Source organism: Bison bison, unplaced genomic scaffold (assembly GCF_000754665.1).
Source record: "Bison bison bison isolate TAMUID 2011002044 unplaced genomic scaffold, Bison_UMD1.0 scf7180017864352, whole genome shotgun sequence".
Taxonomy (NCBI): domain Eukaryota; kingdom Metazoa; phylum Chordata; class Mammalia; order Artiodactyla; family Bovidae; genus Bison; species Bison bison.
The window spans coordinates 169782-181020 of NW_011494924.1; the positions used below are offsets into that span (position 1 = coordinate 169782).

Here is an 11239-nt window from a genome sequence, read left to right on the forward strand (position 1 = left end):
ACATCGTGCAAAGAGTTGACTCGTTGGAAAAGACTCTGATGCTGGGAGGGATTGGGGGCAGGAGGAGAAGGGGACGACAGAGGATGAGATGGTTGGATGGCATCACTGACTCGATGGACGTGAATCTGAGTGAACTCCAGAAGTTGGTGATGGACAGGGAGGCCTGGTGTGCTGCGATTCATGGGGTCACAAAGAGTCAGGCACGACTGAGCGACTGAACTGAACTGACTGAAGAGGGAAAGATCATAAGGCTAGTAAGTGGGAGCACTCTGCTTTGCTTACAGCCTCATCATACTTTCAAGAACTGCACACACTCCCCCTTGTCTCCCTCCCTATTTTCCAGGGCTCCTGAATGCTGCCTTAGGTCACCACTCACTACTATGTACTGCAGTAATAGTAATTACGATGACCTCTGTTATTCATGGAGCACCTTCCTCAGCCAGGACTGGGTTGGGCTCTCTACTGACATTTCCTCATTTAGTGCCCCCAGCAGCTCTTCCTAAGGTAGAGGATATTCTAGTGCTTATTTTCATGGTTGAAAGGAAAAAAACAGGGCTCAGAGAGGTTATGACATTTACCTGCTGTCACACCACCAACAAGGAAATCTTCTGGGATGTACACCCAAGGATGACCTAAGAGCAAGCTTATTGTACTGTTACATATAAAACACATGGATTACTGGATGGGTACATTTTAATTAATCAGCATTAGAAATGCTTATGCAAGCTCTAAAAAATATTTTTTGAAAATCCGCTCTGTGTCAGGGTCTGGGCATGAAGCCTGTGGTTTTGGCCCTTATGGCTTCAGAGAGGGGGCGGTTATCATTGTGCCCAAGGAGCTGATGGGATCCATGCTCAAAGCAAGAGTGTAGGGTGCCTGGGCAGGTGGGAATGTAGCAAATATCCCTTAGATGTTGCTGACCACCTCTCAGAGCCCTGAGGAGTCAGCCATCTAGCAGGGAACCTCTGTTCATTTTGCAGTTAGAGGCAATGGAGACCTTGGAAGAAAATGAACATGTTACTCAGAGTCACAAAGCAGGTTATTTACTGGCCAAGACTGGAATCTAGATAAGGGTCTCCATTTCCTTCTCCCAGCACCAGGCAGGCCCCAGAGTCCCACTGTCCATGACTGTGTGGTGTTGCTGTGCCCATCGCTGGCTAAAGGGCCTCTTGAATATGACCTGGTCCCACAGTGGCGCACACGCAGTGCCTCCACTCTCCCCTCCTGAACTTGTGGCTGCTGCTGCTCCTGCTGCTAAGTCACTTCAGTCGTGTCAGACATCACTCATCAATCCTTCCCCCCAAGTTCAGGAGCTGCCTGAGAGAACTTCTTACCAGAAAGTTGCATCGAATCCCTATATTCGATCAGATCATATTTGAGACCATGGTACTGTCTTTACTAACTCAGCCCTAGAAGGGAAATAGGCTTATGAGGAAGCACACAAGGACGCACACCTGTCAGGGCTGTACAGCATCACCCAAGGGAGCCAGGACTTGTGGACATTGGTCTATGGATGCCTGAGCCCATTTTATCTCTTTCAGTCTCTACTGCACACAAAAGTAAGAAATGCAGTAGCCGTTGCTTAAGCATTAAGCATATTGAGTGCTTTATCTTCTCTAGTCTTCTCCATAACCCTCTGGGGTGGGACCACGTATAGACCGGAGGGGAGTGAAGTGGCCAGACAACAGGAGCAACTGACATCATCATTTCATCATTGGTGTTACTGCATATCAGGGACCTACTTCAAGCTCGCCCTTCATACACATTATCCCACCACATCCTCACCACACACCTGGAGGAGAATCCCATCTTTAGTCCCATTTCACACACAGGGGACCTGAGGCTTAGGGAGATGAAGCTCCTTGTCCAGGCTGCACAGCCAGTAACAGGAGGAGAGGATTCAAACTCAGCTGGCCCAGCACTGGAGCCAGGGTATGATCACCAGCACCTCAGTACCATTTTAATTTCCATTTGCCACCAGGATCCAAACACAGGTTGATTACCTATTTTACCAGCTGAAGCCTGGGGCCAACACCAGGTCTGAGCTCACTATATCACACTCAGTCCCCTTGGCTGTGTCCTGAGTAGAGACAATTCTCTGCACAAGGTTTCTGCACAGCCCTCAGCTCTGTGCCCAAAACCAGGGGAAGAAGGGCCTCAGATATTTGCAGAACTGGACACAGACAGTCTGGGAGGGTGATCTGCTGACAGGCCCAAGGCTCTGCTGGATAGGGTTCTCCATGACCCAGGCTTAAGCTTGGACACCTGCCCTGTGCTTTGATGGTAGGACCACAGTCAGGGTGAGGAAATCTAACTCCCAAAACCTCTGGACATACCCCTACATTCTCCTGGCTGCTCTCATATCCAGGACAGGGTTCCAGGTTTCTACTGAGATGCAGGTTGGCAAATGGAAGAGACGACCCTGGGTGACTAGCCGGTGCTCCCAACCTAATGCCAAGTGGGCATGCATTTGCACTTCCCGGACCGGATGTTCCGGGTTGACAGGGGACCAATGCACCAGGCATTACAACCAACTCAGACAGCAGAGGTCAAGGAATAAACAGGGTATTCAAGTCCAAGGACTCTCATGCCCTACCAGCTGGCCTCAAGGTGATCTGAGTGAAATGTCCTTCCCTGGGGACCCAAATGCTGGGCCCTTTCCTTGTGAGATCTTGGCCAGTCACCTCCCTTCCATAAACCTCTTTCCTCACCAGAAAATGGGGCTTTCTGAACCTCCTCACAGAGTTGTCCTGAGCACCAGTTGGGAAAGTTGACCTGCGGTGCCAAGCCCAGGCCCTGGCACTCACCTGCCCCTACTAGGAGATGGGCATTTTGGCTAATGATTGCCACTCATTGCTGCCCCCAGAAGACAAAAAAGAAACTGACTTTGTCCTGGATGTGGTCCATGGTGAGAAACTACCCAGCACCAGCCAGTGTGACTCCAGGAGACCATGGCCAGGTGGATGTGGGTCTTGGGAAGATAGGATAGTGAGAAAAGGAAAGAGGCAGGAAGCCTGAGGGAACCATATCCCCATGGGGCAGCGAGACTCAGGGAGAAAAAAAAGCTGGGAGCAAGAGTCATACAAATGTGCCACAATGATCTTCAAACGAAAGACCAAGGAAATTTCAAATCATGGCTCACAGTCACATCAAGTCACACAGGACATTAGCAATCATCTGGTCAAATTACCAAGCATCTCTAATGATGGGACCCTCACCAACTTATCAGAGAGTGGACGGCCTTATCAGATGCCACAGAGATGCTTGGAGCATTCTAGAGCCAGGACAGGGTCTTGGGACCCACATGAGAGGAAAGCCCTAGAGAAAGGGTGGTAACAACTTGTTGAGGGCAGAGAACAAGGGAAGAAGTCAAATGATAATGATCTGCTGTGACAGAAGCCAGCAAGAAGCTGAGCTCGGGGAAGATGAGGAGGGACCACCTCAGGTGAGCCGTCACAGAGGTTGCGAGGGGATGTCGAGAGCCAGGGACAGCTAGGCAGGCGAGTTCTGGGAAAAGGGAACAGTTTGTGTGGAGGTCAAAAGCAGCAAAAGGGTTGGTATCCATCTGGAACAGAAGGAAGTCAGTAGGGCCATGGAAGGAGAGGCAGATGAGTTTGGGGTGGCAGTGAACAGTACCGCAAGGCCTTGATGGGGTTGCTGTTTTGAAGCTGAGTGCTTCGACCTCTGGCCGCTGCATTGAGAGCAGAGGGGTTAGGGGCACGTGTGCATAGGAATCCTGCATACATGAGGGTATCTGTGGAGGCAGATTTTGTTCACTCACAGAAGTAACTCTACTGACTAAATGATGTAGGCAGACAGGGAAGAGGGTGGTCTGAACAACTGAAAACATTTGCCCTAAGGCTGGCTCTACTGTGAGGGATTTTATGGAGAGCACTCAGACATAAGATGGAGAAGGCAATGGCACCCCACTCCAGTACACTTGCCTGGAAAATCCCATGGACGGAGGAGCCTGGTAGGCTGCAGTCCATGGGGTCGCTAAGAGTCGGGCTCGACTGAGCGACTTCACTTTCACTTTTCACTTTCATGCATTGGAGAAGGAAATGGCAACCCACTCTAGTGTTCTTGCCTGGAGAATCCCAGGGACAGGGGAGCCTAGTGGGCTGCCGTCTACAGGATCTCACAGAGTTGGACACGACTGAAGCGACTTAGTAGCAGCAGACATAAGAGAAGGTTTGGGAAGAATGACCTCACTGGTCACTGACCCTGACTCTGTGGGCCACAGTTCTAGCCCCATATCTGTCCCTGTCTTTCTGGAAGACCTCAAGCTGGTTTCCAAATACTGATCGAATAGTATCATAATTTCCCTCTGAGCCTGCGTTTCCAAATCCTGATGGACTGAAGCTGGATGATCACCATAAGTCCTTCTACCAGAACATTCTCCACTTCAGCCATTCTCGGTCTTTATCCCAGCCCCCACTTGCAATGGCCGCTGTCTTGGCAGCACAAGAAGCTGCTCTTAGTCTTGGCACAAAGTCCTCTTCATATCCACCCATTCCAATTCAATCATCCTGGGTGACCTTTGCTTCGGAAGTCTCTCTCTATTCACTCTGGACAGGGGTTATTTTCATTGGAGTCTCCTTGGATGGCTCTGGACACAGGGCTTGTTTCCGGGGTCAGCCTCCCTGCCCATCGCCACCTGGAAGATATAAGGGCCATCAGCACCCAGCGGAATTCAGGAGGCTGTGCAGGCGAGCAAGGACTTCGTAAGTATTTTCCTCCAAACCTGTGACTGGCGGGTTTTCCACCTAATGTCACCCCACCTAAGGCCTTCAGAAGGCTTTGGGGCTGGAGGCAGAGGGATTGGTCTAATTCAGTTAGCTTCCATCTTGATTAGAGCAAATTAAGAAATAGATTCAATTAGGAGAAGTGCCAAACTGACAAGCAAAGCAGGGTCATGATGTGGTGCCCATTTATTTGTTCATACTTTTATTCAGCAAACTTTATTTTGTTGTACTGAGCGAGGAGCAGGGTTTTTACTATGTGTGATGAATTCAATAGTGAGATAAGTCACAATCCCTCCTCTAAGCGGTGCACAGCCTGATGGGAAAGGCAGCCAAGTCTTCCCTAACTGGTACCCAGGACTGTGGTCATACAATGAAGGCAGCAAGATGGTGGAGTGGGGCCCCCTAACCTAGACGCTGGGGAGAGTCTAGAGTGATCTTCCTAGAGGACATGATATCTTACTGAATTTGCAGAGTCAGTAGGAAGTGACTCAGGTAAAAATGAAAAGAAGAGAGAAATGTTCCAGGCAGAGAAGCCAGCATGTGGTAAAGAGCTCTGACCTGGAGTCAGGCAGGACTTTTCAAATAGTATCTCCTTCTTTAACTGGTTGTTTTTCTCTGGGCAAGTTGCTCTAACTTCCTGACCTGGGCTGCCCATCTGAAAGAGAGGAGATAACCACGTCTATCGTCAAGGACTGCTGAGTGTCAGAGTGATAGGTGCTCATCCAAGATCCCGTTTCCCTATGGATAATTCTCACTCCTGTTCCTCCCATGACTGTCCAGGTGTCAGGACAAGATGGTTCAGCTTTGGAAACTTGTTCTCTTGTGCGGCCTGCTCGCTGGGACCTCAGCATCTCTTCTTGACATTCGTGGCAACGATGTTTTGAGGAGGCTGATATCTGGTCTTGAGAGAGGACTTGACACCTTTGACAGTACAATTGAAAGTGAGTTAACAAGAGGGACGGTCAGTGGTGCCTGGGAGCTTCCTGCTAAATACTCTGCCTGTATCACCAGAGGCTGTAGCGGGGCCTCTTTATGGGTTGTTTATTAAGAGAGGTGACTAATTGGTTCCTGGGTCACCATTTATTATTTTTCTAGAAACAAGCAACATTTAACTGAATATCACTTTACATCTTAAATCATGGTAAACATTGCTAATATATTCACAGGATAAATTCCTCAAAGTGACATTTCAAAAGTTCAAAAGTATGCATATTTTAAATTACAGTAGATATTGACAAATAATAGCCTATGGTAATATTTTCTCCAAACTATGAGATTACCTTTTTTTCCACTTCCCTGACAGCACTGTTTTGGACAACTGAATTTTTTGCCAATCTCACAGATGAAAGGTAATTCATGTCACTTAGTTTTTCTCTAATTATGAAAGAATTCACTCGTATTTTTCATATTTTATTAGTCATTTACATATTTAACTTAAATATTTTATTTATATTTGTAGCATATTCTTTTGCTGGGCTATTCAATTTTCTTAGTACTTTGTATTAATTAACTGGAAAGGAATTTCTACCTAGCCTGCTGCTGCTGCTGCTAAGTTGCTTCAGTCGTGTCCGACTCTGTGCAACCCCATAGGCAGCAGCCCACCAGGCTCCCCAGTCCCTGGGACTCTCCAGGCATGAACACTGGAGTGGGTTGCCATTTCCTTCTCCAATGCAGGAAAGTGAAAAGTGAAAGTGAAGTCGCTCAGTCGAGCCCGACTCTTAGCGACCCCATGGACTGCAGCCTACCAGGCTCCTCCATCCATGGGATTTTCCAGGCAAGAGTACTGGAGTGGGGTGCCATCACCTTCTCTGCCTACCTAGCCTAGGTAGCTTTAAAATTACCTACCTATCTAGTTAATCATACGTCCTTGTAATTCTGATTTCTTGAAAGAACTTGGCCTTCTTTTCAATTTCTGGAAACATTACCCTGAGAAACATTCTTTGTAGGAGAAACTAATTTCTGTATATGATGGCCTTTCAAACCTTGCCAGGGCTTGGGCAAATGTCAAAGATATAGGAGGGACCCACTTTCCAGTTTCAGTGCTGACAAAACTGAGCTCAGAAGCAAAAGTGTCTGGATTATCTATAGGACCAGACGGAGTTTCCGCCTCTGTTTCCATCATTATAATTAGGTAGATATTGTCCATTGCAGAGCCAATCTGGAGTACTCTGATTACATATCCTTTCCTGTAGCCTTTTGTGTGGTTTTTTCTGAGCTCGTTGCTGCCTTCCTGTTTCTCATTTGAATTCTTTTCTATTTGTATATTCTGAACTCTTTTCAACTGTGCCATTCTACATCTGCCATGCCACTTCCTCTATCAAATCCCTCTTTTCTCTGAAAGGCCCTCTGTTAGGACTCTCTGTCCTCCTGCTCCTGAATGAATCACTGCTTTCTAGGCCTCTTATCTAGGGCTCCTACTTGCCACTTTAATAATTTGGAGCCATGTTTTTTCTTTGATTCTACATTTTCCATTTCTTATTTTATTCTCAGTTTGTATGAGCATCTCCTTAATCTTCACTACTAGGATCTGATGTACAATCAATATCTATTGCCTGCTCAATAGTGGATTGATTGCTTTGTTGAAATGATGAGCATATATTAGCATGAAGGCAGCATACTAGGAACAAGGTCTCCTAGCTGTGTGACTTTGGCCCATTTCTTAATCTTTTGATCCTTTATTTCCTCATCTGAAAGCACAGATAATAGTAATACCTACTTTATGAAGGTGTTATAAGATGAAATAAAATAACCTAGGAAAGTAGTCTCATTAGTACCTGGTGCCTAGGAGCTGCTTCTTAAGTTGTGTACCACACTAAACGGAGATTGTTTTTGCAGTTATCTTTCAGAATTTGAAGACTGAATTGGAATCCAGGTGTTCAGACGAGGTTGTGGAGCAACAGGAAACTGAGAATTTCTTGGAACAACTCATTTCTTGAATTTTTCAAGTAGTGAGCAGGCTTACAGGGTGAGTTGATGCTTCATGTTGGAGATCTTTGTTCCCAGAAAAGAGAATACATATCTTTGGGGAGGTAAGTTTAATATAAAAGAAAGAAAGATGAACAAACCTTGTGTGTTTTTGCAGAGCAGAAGCGGTCTGAGGCCAGCTCTGCCAGATCTTGGGGAAATTAGAGTCAGGGCTGCAGGGCCTGTGAGCATCTCATGGGTCTGGACCTTCTCATTCTGTGATTTCAGGGTCACAATGAAGATTCTCTTCTCCCTCACCTCTATCTGTTTGCTGATGCCTAAAGTCCCTTTTCTAAGGAATAAGACTTTTCTTCTCTGAATATAGCTGAGTATAAAAGTCTGAATGGCCTCAGGAGAGAGAAAACTAGAATTCACACCACATAGGTGGCTCCACACATAACATCTTGGAGTCAGGCAGTTCTGGGTTCAAAATCTGTCTCTACATAAAAAGAATGAAATAATGCTGTCTGCAGCAACAAAAGGATGGACACAGAAGTTATCATACTAAATGAAGTAAGTCAGACAGAGGACAAACAAGTACCATATGATACCACTTATATGTGGAATCTAAAATATGATACAAAAGATCTTATACAAAACAGACTCGTGAGCATAAAAACAAACTCATGGTTACCAGAAGGGAAAGCAATGCGGGGGAGAAATTAGGAGTTTGGCATTAACATTGCTAAGTTGCTTCAGTCATGTCCAACTCCTTACAACCCTGTGGACCATAGCCCGCCAGGCTCCTCTGTCCATGGGACTGTGCAGGCAAGAAGACTGGAATGGGCTGCCATTTCCTACTCCAGGCATTAACATATACAAACTATATATGTATACATACACACAGACACAAAACAACCAACAAGGATCTACTATATAGCACAGGGAACTATACTCAATATTCTGTAATAGCCTATGAGGTAGAAGAATCTGAAATAAAGATACCTCTATAAATATACATATCTCTACCTGAATCACTCTGCTGCCCACCTGAAACTAACACAACATTGTAGAGCAACTATACTTCAACTAAAAAGAAAAACGAAAAAGCAAATACTGGCTCTGGCACATATTCACCCTTGGCGTCTTGAGGAAATCACAGCTGTCCGATCCTCAGTCTGCCACGCCATCCAATGGAGAGAATTCAGCCTCTGAGCAGGGCTCTCATGAAGACCAAAGCAGGCAAAGTCCATGAGGCTCAAAACTCAGCACAAAGCTGGCACAGAGAAGAGCCAAGCAATGGCTGTCAGGAGTGACAGGTGTGAACTGTGGTTTTTACACAGGGTGAGAATCAGGAACGTCCAGGTCCCGGATATCACATTCGAAGCGACTTCTGAAAACAGTGCTAACGTGTCGATCCCCATCACTGCTGACGTCACCGTGAGCCTGTGAGTAGCCTTGGAATCTGAGGGTTGGGAGAGGCAGTGAGGTATGGCCAATAGGTCCAATCTGGAATCAGGCACTTTTCCACCCTGCTGCCTTGGTCTCCCAATCAGTAAAATAAGGAGGCCTTTGCAACTCCTAAATCCTAACCTTTAACATGTTCTAAGAAACACTGCCCAGAACCAAATCTCTTTTTTAAAAAATCCTCCGTGAAATATATTTCCAAAGTCATATAACTTATCTAATCATAATAGCTGAAAATTGAGAAGACATGAACATTTATAACTCTTAGGCAAAGTTTCCTCCAGCATCATTTTATCTCTCAAGATTCTCTCTAAGTAGCAGTGACCAGTATGGCCATATAGTAGTGTACAGGTCGTAATGAAGGGCATGTGAAATTATATGGAAACTATAATTATATTAGGAATTTTATTAATTCATTAATTATATAAGTTATATTAGAAACAATAATTTCTAAGTATTTTAATTACTTTTTAAATACGAAGAGAAAGGAAAATGCAGATGTGTAGAAGAGTCTTTATAAATTAAGTGTACTGCGATTTCATCATTCATTGGATGTGAGATCTTGGGATAGTTACTTAACCTCTCTATACCAAACATTTCCTCAGTCTGAAAATAGAGATAAGGATAGTATTTTTCCCTCATGGTACTGCTGTCAAGATTAAATCACTTAATTCAAGTAAAAAACTTTTGTGAAATACTTAACACAGTTTGTGCTCAAGAAATGTTAACTATTATTTTTATTTTATCGGTGTGATACTGCATAAAAATTTCATACGAGCCAAACCCATGGGACCAGAAAAGTATTACCTAATGTAAGAATGTAGATTTCATAAAAAATTTACACACTATTGACTATATCCATAGATATCCCATGCAATGGCCATCTAGAGAGACTCATGTGAGCAACATGAAGAGACTTCTCCACCTCTGTTCACTGTGAATCTTATTCCCTGTAGGCCTTTTTTGGGTGAGATTGTCGACCTGGACCTCAATGTGGACCTCCAAACTAGTGTCAGCATTGAAACTGATACCGACACTGGTGACCCCCAGGTGGTCGTGGGAGAATGCACCAACAACCCAGAAAGCATCTCACTCACGGTGCTGCACAGGTCAGCCCAACACATCTCAGCAGAGCAAGGAATTCCAGAGGAGCTGGGACCCATAGTTTCAGCCCTATTCCTTACCTGGGAGGGAGCAGAGTATTGTTAAAAAAAAAAAAAAAAGTTCAGACTCTGGAGTCAAGCTAGCTTTGCCACTCACTTGGGTCTTTGTAATCAATTTAGCCTATAGAAGCTTTAGCTATCACATCTTTAAACTAAGGTTGGTAACATTACCTAACTCATAGGCTACTATGTTGACCAAATGAGAAAATGCATAGCATACTCGGAGAATATTTGGCCAAGCACATACTAAGCTTTCAGTAATAGTAATATCTATTCTTATTTTCTGTCTCTTGGGTCTTCCCATTACCAACACAGGAGTGTTGACCTCTCAAACCATAGCTGTGAATTTGTGTATTTCACCTTTCATCTTTATTTGTTTTTGCTTCAAGGTTTTTGAAACTCTGTTGCATGCACATTTAGCACTGTTACATCTACTTGAAGAACTGACCCTTCTCTTATTATATAATGTCCCTCAAATAATGATAATAACAATAATAATATATTGTGTTTACCTTCTTGCCTCTAGTTAGGAGCAGGCAAGAAGAGTAAACCCTGCTCAGTTCAGTTCAGTCGCTGAGTCATGCCTGACTCTGCGACCCCATGAATTGCAGCACACCAGGCCTCCCTGTCCATCACCAGCTCCCAGAGTTTACCTAACTCAAGTCCATCGAGTCGGTCATGCCATCCAGCCATCTCATCCTCTGTCGTCCCCTTCTCCTCCTGCCCCCAGTCCCTCCCAGCATCAGGGTCTTTTCCAATGAGTCAACTCTTCACATGAGGTGGCCAAAGGATTGGAGTTTCAGCTTCAGCATCAGTCCTTCCAATGAACACCCAGGACTGATCTCCTTTAGGATGGACTGGTTGGATCTCCTTGCAATCCAAGGGACTCTCAAGAGTCTTCTCCAACACCACACTTCAAAAGCATCAATTCTTCAGTGCTCAGCTTTCTTCACAGTCCAA

General features: G+C 45.2%; 1 protein-coding gene across 1 annotated transcript in view; it reads left to right on the plus strand.

Moving 5' to 3' along the window:
• The first annotated feature begins 5538 nt into the window (after nt 1-5538).
• The window catches only part of LOC104999430 (short palate, lung and nasal epithelium carcinoma-associated protein 2B-like), an 8524-nt gene continuing 2823 nt past the window's right edge, over nt 5539-11239 (plus strand). Inside the window, 4 exon segments of the mRNA XM_010855005.1 lie at nt 5539-5686; nt 7581-7710; nt 8993-9097; nt 10073-10225. Coding sequence (XP_010853307.1) covers nt 5539-5686; nt 7581-7710; nt 8993-9097; nt 10073-10225 — 536 coding nt within the window.